The sequence below is a fragment of the Gadus macrocephalus genome, chromosome 22, assembly GCF_031168955.1.
Source record: "Gadus macrocephalus chromosome 22, ASM3116895v1".
In the NCBI taxonomy this organism is placed as follows: Eukaryota; Metazoa; Chordata; class Actinopteri; order Gadiformes; family Gadidae; genus Gadus; species Gadus macrocephalus.
In genome coordinates, this window is record NC_082403.1 from 1522299 (window position 1) to 1539046 (window position 16748).

General features: G+C 47.3%; 1 protein-coding gene and 1 long non-coding RNA gene across 2 annotated transcripts in view; both read left to right on the plus strand.

The window, feature by feature from the left end:
• Positions 1–15286, plus strand: part of enpp2l (ectonucleotide pyrophosphatase/phosphodiesterase 2-like) — a 25231-nt gene extending 9945 nt beyond the window's left edge. The window contains 7 exon segments of the mRNA XM_060043735.1: positions 2392–2531; positions 2949–3084; positions 5036–5113; positions 5226–5352; positions 5623–5767; positions 12852–13767; positions 14119–15286. Of these exon segments, the coding sequence (XP_059899718.1) occupies positions 2392–2531; positions 2949–3084; positions 5036–5113; positions 5226–5352; positions 5623–5767; positions 12852–13022 (797 nt within the window). The 3' untranslated portion in view covers positions 13023–13767; positions 14119–15286.
• On the plus strand, positions 10489–12100 carry LOC132451510 (uncharacterized). Its single transcript, XR_009524123.1, has 2 exons — positions 10489–11482; positions 11634–12100. It is a non-coding gene; the product is annotated as an uncharacterized LOC132451510 (long non-coding RNA).
• Positions 15287–16748: the final 1462 nt, after the last annotated feature.

The window sequence follows — 16748 nt, forward strand, 5'->3', positions numbered from 1 at the left end:
TGATAGAGGACAGACTGAAGCTGTGATAGAGGACAGACTGTAGGTGTGATAAAGGACACACTGTGATAGAGGACAGACTGTAGCTGTGATAGAGGACAGACTGTAGCTGTGATAGAGGACAGACTGTGATAAAGGACAGACTGTAGCTGTGATAAAGGACAGACTGTGATAGAGGACAGACTGTAGCTGTGATAAAGGACCCACTGTGATAGAGGATAGACTGTAGCTGGGATAGAGGACAGACCGAAGCTGTGATAAAGGACAGACTGTAGCTGTGATAGAGGACAGACTGTAGCTGTGATAGAGGACAGACTGTGATAAAGGACAGACTGTAGCTATGATAGAGGACAGACTGTAGCTGTGATAGAGGACAGACTGTAGCTGTGATAGAGGACAGACTGTAGCTGTGATAGAGGACAGACTGTAGGTGTGATAGAGGACAGACTGTAGCTGTGATAGAGGACAGACTGTGATAGAGGACAGACTAGCTGTGATAGAGGACAGACTGTAGCTGTGATGGAGGACAGACTGTAGCTGTGATAGAGGACAGACTGTAGCTGTGATAGAGGACAGACTGTAGCTGTGATAGAGGACAGACTGTAGCTGTGATAGAGGACAGACTGTAGCTGTGATAAAGGACCCACTGTGATAGAGGATAGAATATAGCTGGGATAGAGGACAGACCGAAGCTGTGATAAAGGACAGACTGTAGCTGTGATGGAGGACAGACTGTAGCTGTGATGGAGGACAGACTGTAGCTGTGATAGAGGACAGACTGTAGCTGTGATAGAGGACAGACTGTAGCTGTGATAGAGGACAGACTGTAGCTGTGATAGAGGACAGACTGTAGCTGTGATAGAGGACAGACTGTAGCTGTGATAAAGGACAGACTGTAGCTGTGATAGAGGACAGACTGTAGCTGTGATAGAGGACAGACTGTGATAGAGGACAGACTGTAGCTGTGATGGAGGACAGACTGTAGGTGTGATAGAGGACAGACTGTAGCTGTGATAGAGGACAGACTGTAGCTGTGATAGAGGACAGACTGTAGCTGTGATAGAGGACAGACTGTAGCTGTGATAGAGGACAGACTGTAGCTGTGATAACGACTCTGCATAGCCACCTTTCCTCTTTCCTCTTCTGACCACTATTGTACACTGTATTGTATTGTAGTGAATTGTATTGTGTTGTAGTACTTAACTGTATAGCAACTGCAGTAGCTGCTATCATGTCTGTAATACGGGGAATTGATTAACCTAGCGATTTTGGTACTTGCACTTGGTTCTATGAACATCCTTTCTGTACCGACAGCGATATATTGATGCACTTCTTATGACAAATGTACTTATTGTAAGTCGCTTTGGATAAAAGCGTCTGCTAAATGCCCTAAATGTAAATGATAAAGAAAAGACTGTAGCTGTGATAAAGGACAGACTGTACATTTAGGGCGTTTAGCAGACGCTTTTGTCCAAAGCGACTTACAATAAGTATTTTGCCAAGCACTAACTATCACTAGGTTAACCCATTCTCCGTTTACAACAAAGAAAGCTAGGGTAAGATGCTACACATGCTCAGTACTATTTTTAAGTGCCAGGACGTACAACTTACAATAAGTGACTAAGAGGGGAGAGTAAGGGCTGAGATGGGGCGGTGGGGGGTAAGGGGTGAGGCTATGCGAGCTGCAGGTGAACCCTGAACAGGTGAATCTTGAGTCTCTTATGGGAGCTGGTGAGTGACTCGGTGGTCCTGACGCCGGCAGGGAGCTCGTTCCACCGCTGCGGGGCCAAAACAGAGAAGAGGGGTGGCTTTGATGATCGACCTTTGGGTGCTTTTAGCGATGGCGCACCAGGCGTCCAGCTGAGGTAGTTGAGCTGAGCGCTCGAGCTGGTGTGTGGGCTGGTCAACGTTTGTAGGTAGGCGGGGGCAGTTCCCTGGACCACCTTGTAGGCCCAAGGGTCGGGTATAAAGGGAGACCAGAGGGGGACTGAGTACAGAGCCTTGAGGCACACCAGTGTCGAGAGTGCAGGGTCTGGACAAGGAGCCTTTCCAGGTCACCTGCCTGGTGAGGGTCAGGCAGGTTGTTGTGTGAGAGATAGGAGGACGGTTGGTTAGAGATGGCAAGTTCCAGAGATTTAAAAAAGGAATGAGAGAAGAGTTATCGGACTGTAGTTCTGGATGTCGTTTGTGTGAAGGGCCGGTTTCTCGTGGAGCGCCTGACTCTGGCAGTCTTGCCAGTCTTGGCGTTGGGCAGCCAGGTGTGGGGGTACAGCGCTAGGGGGACCCCCCCCCTAGAACCCTCTGCTCGGGAGGTGTACTAGATGAAGATCAGGATGTGTGGAGGACAGAGCTGCAGGCTGCAGCGGTGATGAGGCTGATGGTGTTTTCTACTAGACACCACCCACCTCCCGCTGGGCCGACCGGCCGTCATGTTCCCGACAGACTACATCCTCCTGCACCACCTGGACTTCATCAGCGGCTACAGCAGAGAGCTGGCCATGCCCCTGTGGACCTCCTTCACCCTGCTACGACAGGTGAGGCCCCGCCCCCTCACCCTGCTACGACAGGTGAGGGCCTGCCCCCTCACCCTGCTACGACAGGTGAGGCCCCGCCCCCTCACCCTGCTACGACAGGTGAGGCCCCGCCCCCTCACCCTGCTACGACAGGTGAGGCCCCGCCCCCTCACCCTGCTACGACAGGTGAGGCCCCGCCCCCTCACCCTGCTACGACAGGTGAGGCCCCGCCCCCTCACCCTGCTATGACAGGTGAGGCCCCGCCCGCTCACCCTGCTACGACAGGTGAGGCCCCGCCCCCTCACCCTGCTATGACAGTTGAGGCCCCACCCATTCACCTGTGTGTTTGTGTCAATGTTTGTGTGTGTGTGTGTGTGTCTGTCTTTCTGTGTGTGTTTGCGTGTGTTTTTGTGTGTGTTTGTGTTTGTGTGTCTGCAGGGCTTCACCCCCCCTCCCAGGGGGTCCGGAGGGGAGTGTGTCCGACCGGATCCCCGGGTTCTGCCGGAGCACAGCCAGAGCTGCAGCCTCTACAGCCAGACCCCCGAGACCGGACCCGGGTTCCTCTTCCCCCCTGGTGAGACCCCTACCCCACCCGACCCCCGTACCCCCCACAAACCTCTACCCCCAAGTGAGACCCCTGCGCCCCACGACCTTCTACCCCCCACCGAGACCCCCACCCCCCAGACCCCCTACCCCCCAGACCCACTACCCCAAAGACCCCCTACCCCCCAGTGAGACCCCCTACCCCCCAGACCCTCTACCCCCCAGACCTTCTACCCCAGGGGTCAAACATACGGGATGATTTATGATGACTATATGCTCTGTAAGGTGACCTTGGGTGTCTTGAAAGGCGCCTCTAAATTAAATGTATTATTATTATTATTATTATTATTATTATTATTATTTGAAAAAAAAAAGTAAGTCTCTAGTCCATTCCTGTGATGAGTTATGATTTTTTAAAGAAATAACCAAAATGCTCACTCCAGCCGCTAGGGGGCAGCCAAAATAAAAAAAAGGAAGGAATTCCACACTTGTCCTTGTTTCACCACAATTAAGAAGTTATCAAGGGTGACATCCCCATTAACAAAATGGGGTTTTCCAGGAAAAATGGACTGAGAATTATTGATTCAAAGAGGTGAATACGAAAGCAGTGTGCTTGGTATGTAATCAGCAAGTTTCAGTGCTCAAAGAATATAATATTCGGCGCCACTATGAGACTCATCAAAAAATGGATCATGTTATTGTGAGTGGTTGGAAAAACTGTAAATTTCATCAGAGCGCAAGGTCTGATTCACCGTCAGTTTGACACTTTTCACAGAGATAATGACATTCAGGCTGGCCTACCATACCACACTGAAGTACGGTGGTCAAGCCGAGGTGCTGTGCTTGCCAGGGTACCCCAAATTAACATCCCTGGCTGCAAAGGTTTTATCCATGTTTGGGACTACCTATCTTTGTGAACAGGTGTTCTCTGTAATGAACCTAAATAAAACAAAGCAAAGCTCAAGGTTAACAAACACACACTTGAAAGACATTGTGAAATGTGCTGCTATTCAGGATTGACACCTGATATTGATGCACTCGTAAAGGCTTAAAGGTGCCACGTTTCAGGAGCCAGCAGCAGCAAATAGACTGCAGTGAGAAAAAAAAAAGAATCAGCAAGTAGGCCTGGGCCTAATTCTTGTGATGCTCTTTCAGAAATGTCTGCACTCTGATGAATACAGATATTTGAAAATAAGTTTACTCAGGTTTAATTTTTAAAAGACAATGATTACTGTGCAGTATATCATTCTCAGCTTCAGTAGCCTACAAAACTGTTTGATCTGATGTAGCCTAACCTCATTGCTCATGCACTGCTATTACTTTTATGTTTGTTTATTTTATTTATATGTGCGCATTTACATTGTCAAGGCAGTATGATGGCTTTCTGCATAGCTCCCACTTGAGTTTGTTTAGTGTGGTGAGTTGGTTCAGGTGTTCAGATGTAAAAATGTATTCACTCAACTCAAATAAAAATTTGAGTTGAAAAGATAAACCAGTTGTTAATGAATGTGAAATGCATTTTATTGAAATTCCATCTGTGAATAAATGTGTTGTGCTAATATAGATCCTTGTGATCCGTGATTATGTAGGCTACAAATGTAGGCTGAATGATAAAGCATAGTACTGAAAAACAAAGCTAAAGATTTGGAGTTGACGTAGGTTATTTTGCCATTATTTTATTTTATTATTATTTTTGGTCCGGCCCACTTGAGACCCTTTCCCCCCCTACCCCCCTGACCCTTTCCCCCCCAGTCCCCCTACCCCCCAGTGAGACCCCTACCCCCCAGTGAGACCCCTACCCCCCAGTGAACGTGTGATGTATTCTATGGGGTGATGTATACGATGGATGATTGTATACGATGGATGATTGTATACGATGGGGTGATGTATACGATGGGGTGATGTATACAATGGGGTGATGTATACGATGGGGTGATGTTTATGATGGGGTGATGTAAATGAACGTGTGAATGTGTCCACAGAGCTGGCTGGGTCTGCTGAGTCGGCCTACGACGCATCCCTCATCACCAACACCGTCCCCATGTACCCCGCCTTCGCCAGTAGGTCTCACTCTGTCTCTCGCTGACGCAGCTGTGGTGGTGTAACCTGGTGGTGTAACCTGGTGGTGTGACCTGGTGGTGTGACCTGGGGGTGTACTGTGTGGTGGTGCAGGGGTGTGGAGCTACCTGCAGGGGGCGCTGTTGCGGCGCTATGCGGAGGAGCTGAACGGGGTCAACGTGCTGTTGGGGCCGGTGTTCGACCAGGACTACGACGGCCTCCGGGACACCAGCACCACAGAGTAAGGGCCAGAGGGGGGGGTGAAAGGTCAACCAGGGGGGGTCACAGGTCACCCGGGGGTCAAAGGTCGACTGGGGGGGGGAGACAAACATAACACCAAATATATATGTATATATGTCTATATACACACAGTGTGTGTGTGAGTAAATCAAAGTCAATAGTATAAAATCCAGCACCATAAAATTCAAAACAGGTATACTCAAACAAAAAGGAATTGCGTGATTCTATGAACCTTGACCTCTCCCTTTGTCTCCTCCCCTCCCTCCCATAGGGCCCCGCCCCCCCTCCCCAGCCACTACTACGCGGTGGTGAGCAGCTGTGAGGAGGTGAACCAGACGGTGGACGACTGTGAAGGAGGTCTCAAGGTCTTCTCCTTCCTCCTCCCCCATCGACAAGATAACGGAGAGAGCTGCAACGTGAGTCCCGCCCACCAGAGGGCAGCACTGTCCTGTCTTATGAAACTACGGCCCTGTCGAATGAAACTACGGTCCTGTCGAATGAAACTACGGTCCTGTCGAATGAAACTACGCCCTGTCTAATGAAACTACGCCCTGTCGAATGAAACTACGGTCCTGTCTAATGAAACTACGGCCTGTCGAATGAAACTACGGTCCTGTCTAATGAAACTACGGCCTGTCTAATGAAACTACGCCCTGTCTAATGAAACTACGGTCCTGTCTAATGAAACCACGCCCTGTCTAATGAAACTACGACCTGTCTAATGAAACTACGGTCCTGTCTAATGAAACTACGGTCCTGTCTAGGCAAGGCAAAGCAAGGCAACTTTATTCATATAGCACTTTTCATACACAAGGCAGACTCAAAGTGCTTCACATATAACATTGTCATGCAATAAAATAAAATAATAGATAAGGAAAAGAAAACATATGCAAAGAAATTAGTAAAATAGATCAGCATTTTAGAAAGTGCAATGTATTTAATATCAGATCAAGATTTAAGATCTCTGGTACCCACGTCGGGACTCAAACCCGACCTAAAGGAATTTGGTACCCACTTCGGGACTCCAACCCGACCGAAAGGAACTTGGTCCTTTCTCTGGGACACCAACCCGGATTCTAGTCAATTTCGATTCTAGGACTCTAACCCAGATTTTAGGACTCTAACCCAGACACATGTCGGGACTCTAACCATGAACCCAAGGCCTTATTCTGTGACTCCAACCCAGACAGACGTCGGGACTCTAACCCAGACAGAACTCAGGCCTTTCTCTGGGACTCCAACCCGACCTAAAGGAACTTGGTCCTTTCTCTGGGACTCCAATCCGACCTAAAGGAACTTGGTCCTTTCTCTGGGACTCAACCCAGATTCTAGGACTCTAACCCAGACAGAACTTGGGTCTCAAACCCTTATCCTTTCTCTCTGGTATCAGATCATGTATCTTTCTGGTAAAAATATAAAAAAAAAAAAGGGAAAGTTAAAATGGCATTTCAGCAATAAAATAGAAAATAAAGGCAAAGTGAAAAAAGCTTTTTAGAAAGTTCAATGTATTTAAGATTTAGCAGAAAGCTAAAGCAAATATGAAGGTCTTCAGTCTTGTTTTAAAGATGGTCAGAGTTGGGGCAAGTCTTAAATCCTCAGGGAGTTTATTACAGCTATTTGTTGCATAGTAACTAAATCCTGCTTTCTCATGTTTCGTCATTACTCTGGGGATAATTAACAGATTGGTTTCAGAAGATCTTATTGGTCTAGAAGGCTTATGTAGTGGAAGCATATCAGTTAAATATTTTGGGCCTAAAACATGTAGGGATTTATAGGTTAGCAACATGATTTTAAAATCAATTCTCTGACCTACAGGAAGCCAATGTAACGATTTAAGAATTGGTGTAATATGTTCAAATTTTTTGGTCTTTGTTAGAACTCTAGCAGCAGCATTCTGAACAAGCCAAAGCTTCCTTAGAGGTTTTTTTTGGGAGACCTGTAAGGAGACCATTGCAGTAATCAAGCTTACTAGTGATAAAGGCATTTACAAGTTTTTGTAAGTCTTTGGTGGACATGAGCCCCCTAAGTCTTGCTCCATTTTTAAGGTGATAATATGCAGATTTTGTAACTGATTTGATGTGACTGTCGAAATGTAAATCTGAATCCATGAAAACCTCTAGACTTCTGGCTTTGACTGAGGTTTTCAGGAACAGAGAGTGAAGGTGTTGGGTTACTTTAAGCCTTTCCGCTGCAATTATCTCGGTTTTGTCCTCATTTAGTTGAAGAAAATTTCGGCACATCCATTCCTTCACTTGCTCAATGCACTGGCACAGCAGATCTATGGGCCGATAGTCATTTGGTGATAGCGATACATAGATATGAGGGTCATCAGCATAGCAATGATATTGTTATTTTGCGTGGGAGCATGTAGATGTTGAATAAAGAGGGTCCTAAGATCGAACCTTGTAGGACACCGCATGGCACGTTGGTTGATTCTGATACAAAGTCGCCAATGGAAACAAAGTAGTTCCTATTTTGTAGGTAGGACCTGAACCAATTTAAGGCTGTGCCTGAAAGCCCCACCCAGATTTCTAACCTGTCCAAAAGTATTGTATGGTCTACAGCAGGGGTCACCAACACAGTGCCCGCGGGCACCAGGGCGCCCGTAAGGCCCACATGAGGCGCCCGCAGGCCGGTTCTAAACATAGCACAACTCATTCTTGAACAACTCTTTCCCACCACCTTTTTTAAATCATTGTTGATAATTTTTGTGAGAAATCATTAACATGATCAGTGTCTTCACATAGATGATTATCATTAATCAATAATAATATTAATAATATATAACTAAAGGCAAACTGAGCTAATTTGTTATTTCAGAAGTGTATCAAACTGGGTGCCCTTCGTATGACGAAGTACCCATGAAGTAGCTCTCAGGTCAAAAAGGTTGGTGACCCCTGGTCTACAGTGTCGAATGCAGCACTGAGGTCTAGTAGCATAAGTATTGAGGTTTTGCCAGCTTCTGTGTTAAGACGGATGTCGTTTACAACTTTAATAAGGGCGGTGCTGTGCAGGGGTCGAAATCCTGATTGGAAGGTGTCATACTAACCAGTTGATGCCCAGGAATGGATTCAGTTGTTGGAGGACAACTTTCTCAATGATTTTACTTATGAAGGGTAGATTTCATATTGGTCTGTAGCTGTTAATAAGAGAGGCATCTAGGCTCCGCTTTTTTAGAAGGGGTTTAATAACTGCAGTTTTCAAGGCTTTTGGAAAATTGCCTGACTGGAGAGAGTTGTTGACTATCTGCAATTTGTCTATTGCTAGGCAGTCAAAAACATTTGTAAAGAGGTTGGTAGGTAAAGTATCAAGGCAACAGGTGGATGGCTTTAGTTGTGTCACAGTTTCCACAAGAGTTTTAGGGTCTGTAACGTTAAAGCAGGTCATCCCTGCCATGTTACTTTTGCCTGAACAGGGTGGTAGTCCAACATTTTTGTTTGAAGTCGAGATATTGAGGGCACGTCTGATGCCTTCAATTGTATCAGTATAAAGAGCTGCAAACTCATTGCATTGCTGCGTGGAATGGAGATCAGGTGGCATTTGTGTTGGGGGGGTTAGTCAGTCTGTCAACAGTTGCAAATAGGGTTTTTGCATTATTAGTATTGGTTTTAATAATATTGGACAAAAAATGTTTCTCTAGCACTTTTTAAGTCTAAATTGTAGGCACGGAGACTATCGATATAGATATCATGGTGAATATGAAGTTTTGTTTTACGCCAGATGCGTTCAACCTTCCTGAATTCTCTTTCTGTGCTGTTACAGAAGCTGCTTTTCTCAAGGGAGCCTTTTGCTTTCCAGAAATCCTTTTACCTTATAAGGTGCAATTACATTTATGACTTTCAAAAATTTCAAATTAAAGTTTTCTACAAGATCATCAGCAGAACATGGGTTGAAAGGTGGTAGCAAGGAGATGGCCTTTTTAAAATGTACGTTAGAATCTTCATTGATACAGTTTTTTGACATTATTTGATTTTGTCTGTATGTCGGGAATAAAATATATATTACAGAAAACACAAATGTTGTCAGACAAGGAAGGATCAGTCATAGAGAGATCAGAAACATTGAGGCCCTTTGTGATATCCAGGTCTAGAGTGTGCCCCTTACAATGAGTAGCCTCTTTCACATGTTGAGACAGTTCAAATGTGTCCAAAATGTTTAAAGTTTTTTTGCACACTTGTCATTCAAATCATCAGTATGAAAATTGAAGTCACCAGTTATAACTAGACAGTCAAAGTATGTGGATATGCTAGACAATAATGCTGTGAAGTCATAAAAAAAATGTGCAGAGTATGTGGGTGGCCTGTAAATAATTAATAGGAGATCTCTGGGGGAGCATTTCAATACAGCACAAAGGTATTCAAATGATGGAAAATCCCCAAATAACATCTGATTCCCCTGAAATACCTTTTTTAATATAGCAGCAACCCCTCCACCTCTTTTTCCAGAACTACATGCATAAAAAAAGTTATGGTTGGGAGGAGCTGTCTCTATCAGAACGGTTGCACTGTTATTTTGTTCCAGCCATGTTTCAGGTAAAAACCTAAAATTCAGTTTAGAATTTGTAATAAAATCATTAACTAAAAATGATTTGTTATTAAGAGACCTAACATTAAGTAGATCCATCCTGATGGTGTTGTTGATAGGCTTTAAGGGTTGTTTTTGGTTTGGAGGCAATAGGTATGAGATTTGTGAGGTTAGCAGTGTGTCTAAGTTTCCCTTTGTTTACTCTCTTAGTGGTTACAGCAGGAATGCAAAAGTCGCCATGTTTTGACATAGGCAACCTTGAGTTCAGCAGATTATGCGAAACTTCCTTTATACTGTGTCTACGGCTGAACCCTTTTTTGTCTCAGTAATACTCAGGACTACTATCAGTACGGTGGTGGGGGTGGGGCGCCATCCTCCTGGGTGTTATCAGCCTGCGGCCATGACGTGGCGATGCTATCAATGACACAGATGCAAGTTTGATGCCAACATATTCCAGTTTCTTAAATTCAGCTGGAAAATCGCAAAGGGAGGAGACATTGGAGCTGGAGTTGTTGTTGTGGCTATGGGAGAGATGAGGCTGGACGTCATCGTCGATGCAGAGGAGGAATGCAGAGGAGGGGGGTGGCCGTTCCTCGCCAAGCCAGCATCAGCGATGGGGGAGGGCACAGTGTTGATGGCGTCGGGCGGGCTGTTGTCACTCTTCAAGGTCTGTGGGCTGTCTGCTATGTGTGTCAGATAGTGGCAGAGTAGATGTGTGGGGGAGGCTGTAGTCTGGCCTCTTCTCAACCTGTGCTCTGACTGTGGCCTGTGCGTCAGACCATGGCGGGGTAGATTTGTGGGAGAGCGAGAAGAGAAGATTGTCCCTTACCAGTTTTGAGCCTAACCTGTTTGGGTGTAGGTAGATATTTGCTCCCCCAGAACAAGTTGAATTGAAAAGCCCCTTCCTCTTTCATTGCAGACTCTGTAAAGCCATGTATTCAGTGCAAGTAGACGACTGAATCTGTTTATTCCCCTGTCAACTGCTGGTATGGGTCCACTGATGAATGACTTAATGTGTATTTTGTCCAGTGTGCCCAATAGATCAGTGTAATCCCTCTTCAGTTCCGTTTTGACAGAAACCAAGACCCTGTCTAATGAAACTACGTCCTGTCTGATGAAACTACGCCCTGTCTAATGAAATGATGGAGTCCTGACTCACGGTTCATTGACCGACTCTGCTCTGAAACCAGAGCAGAAACAACGAAGACCACCAGGGAAAGACCAGCCAATCAGAAGAGATTCAAATAGTACTTAGTTAATACTGTAATACTAATAAGTTCATACTTTTTAGATTTGGACACACTCAAGCAATAACAATAACACAATAATTGACTCTAAAGTTCCTTTGAAAGGCGACCCTACATCAGACACTGTGAGTCCTGGACGCCTGTGAACCTGTGAACCGAGAGTGGAGAGGAGTATCTCTCTGAGTGCCCTCTCCCTGGCCCCCTGAGCTCCCCTCTGAGTGCCCTCTCCCTGGCCCCCTGAGCTCCTCTCTGAGTGCCCTCTCCCTGGCCCCCTGAGCTCCTCTCTGAGTGCCCTCTCCCTGGCCCCCTGAGCTCCTCTCTGAGTGCCCTCTCCCTGGCCCCCTGAGCTCCTCCCTGAGTGTCCTCTCCCTGGCCCCCTGAGTGTCCTCTCCCTGGCCCCCTGAGTGTCCCTCTCCCTGGCCCCCTGAGTGTCCTCTCCCTGGCCCCCTGAGTGTCCCTCTCCCTGGCCCCCTGAGCTCCCCTCTGAGTGTCCTCTCCCTGGCCCCCTGAGTGTCCTCTCCCTGGCCCCCTGAGCTCCTCTCTGAGTCCCCTCTCCCTGGCCCCCTGAGCTCCCCCCTGAGTGTCCCAGCGATGTGCGTCAGTGGGCGAGGGTTCCTGTAGAGCGGTGATCTGTGATCCGGGGACGCGTAGCGGCGTTCCTGGCAGCGTGGGTGCTGCCAGTAAACGGCCCTCATCCATTCAGCCTCCTCCTTCTGCTGAATCCGTGTGTGTTGGCGTGTCCGTGTGTTTGTCTTCATGTAAGTATGTGTGTGTTTGTTTACATGTGTGTGTGTGTGTGTGTGTGCGGGCGGTGTGTGTTTGTTTATATGTGTGTGTGTGTGTGTTATATGTGTGTGTGTGTGTGTGTGTTTATATGTGTGTGTGTGTGTGTGTGTTTATATGTGTGTGTGTGTGTGTGTGTGTTTATATGTGTGTGTGTGTGTGTGTTTATATGTGTGTGTGTATGTGTGTTTATATGACTCCGGCGCATGAGGGGGCAGCATGACCACGGTGTGAGCGAGGTGACGCAGCGGTCTGAGAGGTGGGGACCTTTCAGACCGCTGAGAGGTCCCCCCCCCCCCCCAGAAACGGGGGTCACCAGGAGGTCAGGCTGATAGTAGCTTCAGGTAACAGGAGGATGAGAGAGGAAATACCCGGACCACGGCCAGCACCCCCTCCTGTTCCCTGGAACTGGTCCATTGAAACAGTCTGGACGAGTCACCACCTGATCTCCTGGCCATAAAAAATATCTCTCTCTGTCTCTCCCTCCCCCTCCCTCTCTCTTCCCCTCCTTCCCCTCTCACTTCCTCTCTCTCTCTCTCTCTCTCTCCCCCTCCCCTCTCCCTCTCTCTCCCCCTTCCCTCTCGCTCTCGCTCCTCTCTCTCTCTCTCTCTCTCTCTCTCTCTCTCTCTCTCTCTCTCTCCTCTCTCTCTCTCTCTCTCTCTCTCTCTCTCTCTCTACCACTCTCTCTCTCTCTCTCTCTCTACCTCTCTCTCTCTCTCTCTCTACCCCCCCCCTCTCTCTCTCTCTACCCCCCTCTCTCTCTCTCTCTCTCTCTCTCTACCCCTCTCTCTCTCTCTCTCTCTCTCTCTCTCTCTCTCTCTCTCTCTCTCTCTCTCTCTCTCTCTCTCTCTCTCTCTCTCTCTCTACCCCCCTCTCTCTCTCTCTCTCTCTCTGCCCCCCTCTCTCTCTCTCCCCCTCCCCCTCCCCTCCTCCCCTCTCTCCCCAGAGGGGGGAGGATGAGTCCCAGTGGGTGGAGGAGCTCCTGTCTCTGCACACTGCGCGGGTTCGTGACGTGGAGCTGCTGACCGGTCTGGACCTGTTCCGCTCCGCCAACCTGACCCTCAGCGCCGCCCTGGGCCTGAAGACCTACCTGCACACCTTCGAGCCCGACGACTAGGCCGCCCCGTGACCCCTGGTGACCCCCACATGACCCCCACATGCACCCCGAAACCTCCACTACTTCCCACTGGACCATGGCAGTACACCCCTTACTCCCCCGTACTCACCCCTTGCTCCCCCATACTCACCCCTTACTCCCCCATACTCACCCCTTCACAACTCATGCTCACCCCTTCACACCTCACACTCACCCCTTACTCCCCCATACTCACCCCTTCACAACTCATGCTCACCCTTTCACACCTCACACTCACCCCTTACTCCCCCATACTCACCCCTTCACAACTCATACTCACCCCTTCATACCTCACACTCACCCCTCCACACCTCATACTCACCCCTTACTCCCCCAAACTCACCCCTTCACACCTCACACTCACCTGGCACACACCCCATCTGACCCTCCTCTAGTCCCACCCTCCTCTAGTCCAGGTGTGTTCTAGGTTCTAGTCCCACCCTCCTCTAGTCCAGGTGTGTTCTAGGTTCTAGTCCCACCCTCCTCTAGTCCAGGTGTGTTCTAGGTTCTAGTCCCACCCTCCTCTAGTCCAGGTGTGTTCTAGGTTCTAGTCCCACCCTCCTCTAGTCCAGGTGTGTTCTAGGTTCTAGTCCCACCCTCCTCTAGTAAGGTGTGTTCTAGGTTCTAGTCCCACCCTCCTCTAGTCCAGGTGTGTTCTAGGTTCTAGTCCGACCCTCCTCTAGTCCAGGTGTGTTCTAGGTTCTAGTCCCACCCTCCTCTAGTCCAGGTGTGTTCTAGGTTCTAGTCCCACCCTCCTCTAGTCCAGGTGTGTTCTAGGTTCTAGTCCCACCCTCCTCTAGTCCAGGTGTGTTCTAGGTTCTAGTCCCACCCTCCTCTAGTCCAGGTGTGTTCTAGGTTCTAGTCCCACCCTCCTCTAGTAAGGTGTGTTCTAGGTTCTAGTCCCACCCTCCTCTAGTACAGGTGTGTTCTAGGTTCTAGTCCCACCCTCCTCTAGTCCAGGTGTGTTCTAGGTTCTAGTCCCACCCTCCTCTAGTCCAGGTGTGTTCTAGGTTCTAGGCCGACCCTCCTCTAGTCCAGGTGTGTTCTAGGTTCTAGTCCGACCCCTCCTCTAGTACAGGTGTTGAGGTGTATATTTGTATACAGGTAGTCATATTTATTATGTAGCAAAACAAACAAATACTAAACCTTCTTCACCTCTCATGTTCCCCTCTGAATACTATGGAGCTATTGGTGCTAACAGTAGCACTCACCAGATGCTAACACTGTCGTGTTCTTGTTGAGAGTAGTTCAAATCGGGTCGCTTTTAACTCACTTTATTTGTTATAGTATTTCGGTATGGTAACTATGAAGCAAAAGGGAGGGAATTGTATCTAACATGCGTGGAGAAAAATACCGTTGAGCTACTTCAAGAACACGACAACACTAGCACTCATGCAGTGCTTATAATAGCACTCAGCAGATGCTAATGCTAACCCTTAATATGTGCTAATTCTATACACAGTAGATACTAATGCTACAATTCATGGTGGGCTTATGGTATTACTCACCGGATTGTAATGCTAGCACCCATGAAGTGCTAATGCTAGCAGTAATCAGGTGCTATTGCTGTTACTAACCAAAACACTAATGCTAGCACAGGAGAGGTGCTATTGCTAGTACTGTGGTATGTCTACTACTAGACCTAGTACTAGACCTAGTACTATTGTAAAACTGACCCAGTACTACAGCTAGTACTATTGTAATACTGACCCAGTACTACATGTAGTACTATTGTAATACTGACATAGTGCTAGACCTAGTACTATTGTAGTACTGACCTAGGAGTAGAATTCCCCTACTAGTGAAAGAGTACCTGAACAGTTGTGATGTTTTGTATTTGAGGACCTAAAGTCCGTCACCTCATCATCTCCCTTCTGGGAACACATGAGGCGGTCACTGTGTGGAGGCGCTGCCATGACAAACTCTCACTTTTATAAAAAAGCCTTTTAGCCAAAATAATACAGTACTGTTTTTTATAATCAGATAAATGCAGTAAGAAGTAAACAGCAAATTGTGTTGTGTGACGTAGTGGAGTAAACGTAGAGAGGTCCAACTCATGTTAAGTGCTCTCTGTGTGGAGAGAGATCTCTGTGTTTTTTAAGGCTTATTGTGGAACAATACTCCAGGACTCTGATTGGCTGGGACTGACGGCTAATGAGAGCCCTGTTGGCTGTGTCTCCTCTGTTTTGATTGGTGCATTAACGTGTGATGAATAAAGTAATAATCTCCTTCAGATGCCCATTCAACCATGTTTGAAGTGTGTTTTTTTTTATATTCCTCAATGCTCAAATTAAAGTTGGTCTGCGTACAAGCACACATTCCTTCCAGGATTTATGCTCTTTTTAGCAGGTGCTCCGTAATAACAGGTCTAGACGGGTTGGCTGTGGTTAGATGAAACCCAGACTGGCTCCTTGGGTTGTTTTGATTATGACTATATACAGTAACTCTAAATGTAGATCTCAATCCATTCATGGTTGAAACAGTGTTTCCCAGACTCCTCTAGACTGCCCCTAAATGGTCAAAGCCTCCTGAAGAACTTGCCCGGGTATGGAACGACTCCATCTGACCACTGCTGTGAGGAACCTCTGCCTCAGAGGTCAGCTCAGCGTCTCCGTAATGTTGCTCGGTAATGTGGAGGATTAGTAACGTGTCTCTACTGTTGCTCTCCAAGCCCCCGTGGTTCCGATGGTGACCATGTAGACATGTTGATCTTGTGGTTTCTGGAAGCCACCATAGACATCTGTCTGGTAGAATGTCCTGTATCCATCGTATCATGACTCCATCATGACTCCATCTTCTTCTAACGGCCTGTAGGTAGTTTACGGTAGAGACTAGCATGTGGTTCCTCTAGCGGCCTGTAGGTAGTTTACGGTAGAGACTAGCATGTGGTTCCTCTAATGGCCTGTAGGTAGTTTACGGTAGAGACTAGCATGTGGTTCCTCTAGCGGCCTGTAGGTAGTTTACGGTAGAGACTAGCATGTGGTTCCTCTAGCGGCCTGTAGGTAGTTTACGGTAGAGACTAGCATGTGGTTCCTCTAGCGGCCTGTAGGTAGTTTACGGTAGAGACTAGCATGTGGTTCCTCTAGCGGCCTGTAGGTAGTTTACGGTAGAGACTAGCATGTGGTTCCTCTAGCGGCCTGTCGGTAGTTTACGGTAGAGACTAGCATGTGGTTCCTCTAGCGGCCTGTCGGTAGTTTACGGTAGAGGCTAGCATGTGGTTCCTCTAGCGGCCTGTCGGTAGTTTACGGTAGGGACTAGCATGTGGTTCCTCTGGCGGCCTGTTGGTAGTTTACGATCGAGACTAATTAAGATAAATGTTGTGCTACATGTAATGAGAAGGATTCAATCTGCCTCTGAAAGTTAATGATTACAGTAAATGGTTTATTTATGATCATATGATCCAGTAATGATGAGATAATACGATTATGATGACGTGGAATAATGGTGATTACTTGTGACATGTAATCATAAAACATTTAACACAAGTATAATAACACTAAATTCTTAAACCCTACAGCCTAAGACTCTTAAACCCTACACCCTAAGACTCTAAAACCCTACACCCTAAGACTCTAAAACCCTACACCCTAAGACTCTAAAACCCTACACCCTAAGACTCTTAAACCCTACACCCTAAGACTCTTAAACCCTACACCCTAAGACTCTAAAACCCTACACCCTAAGACTCTTAAACCCTACAGTCTAAGA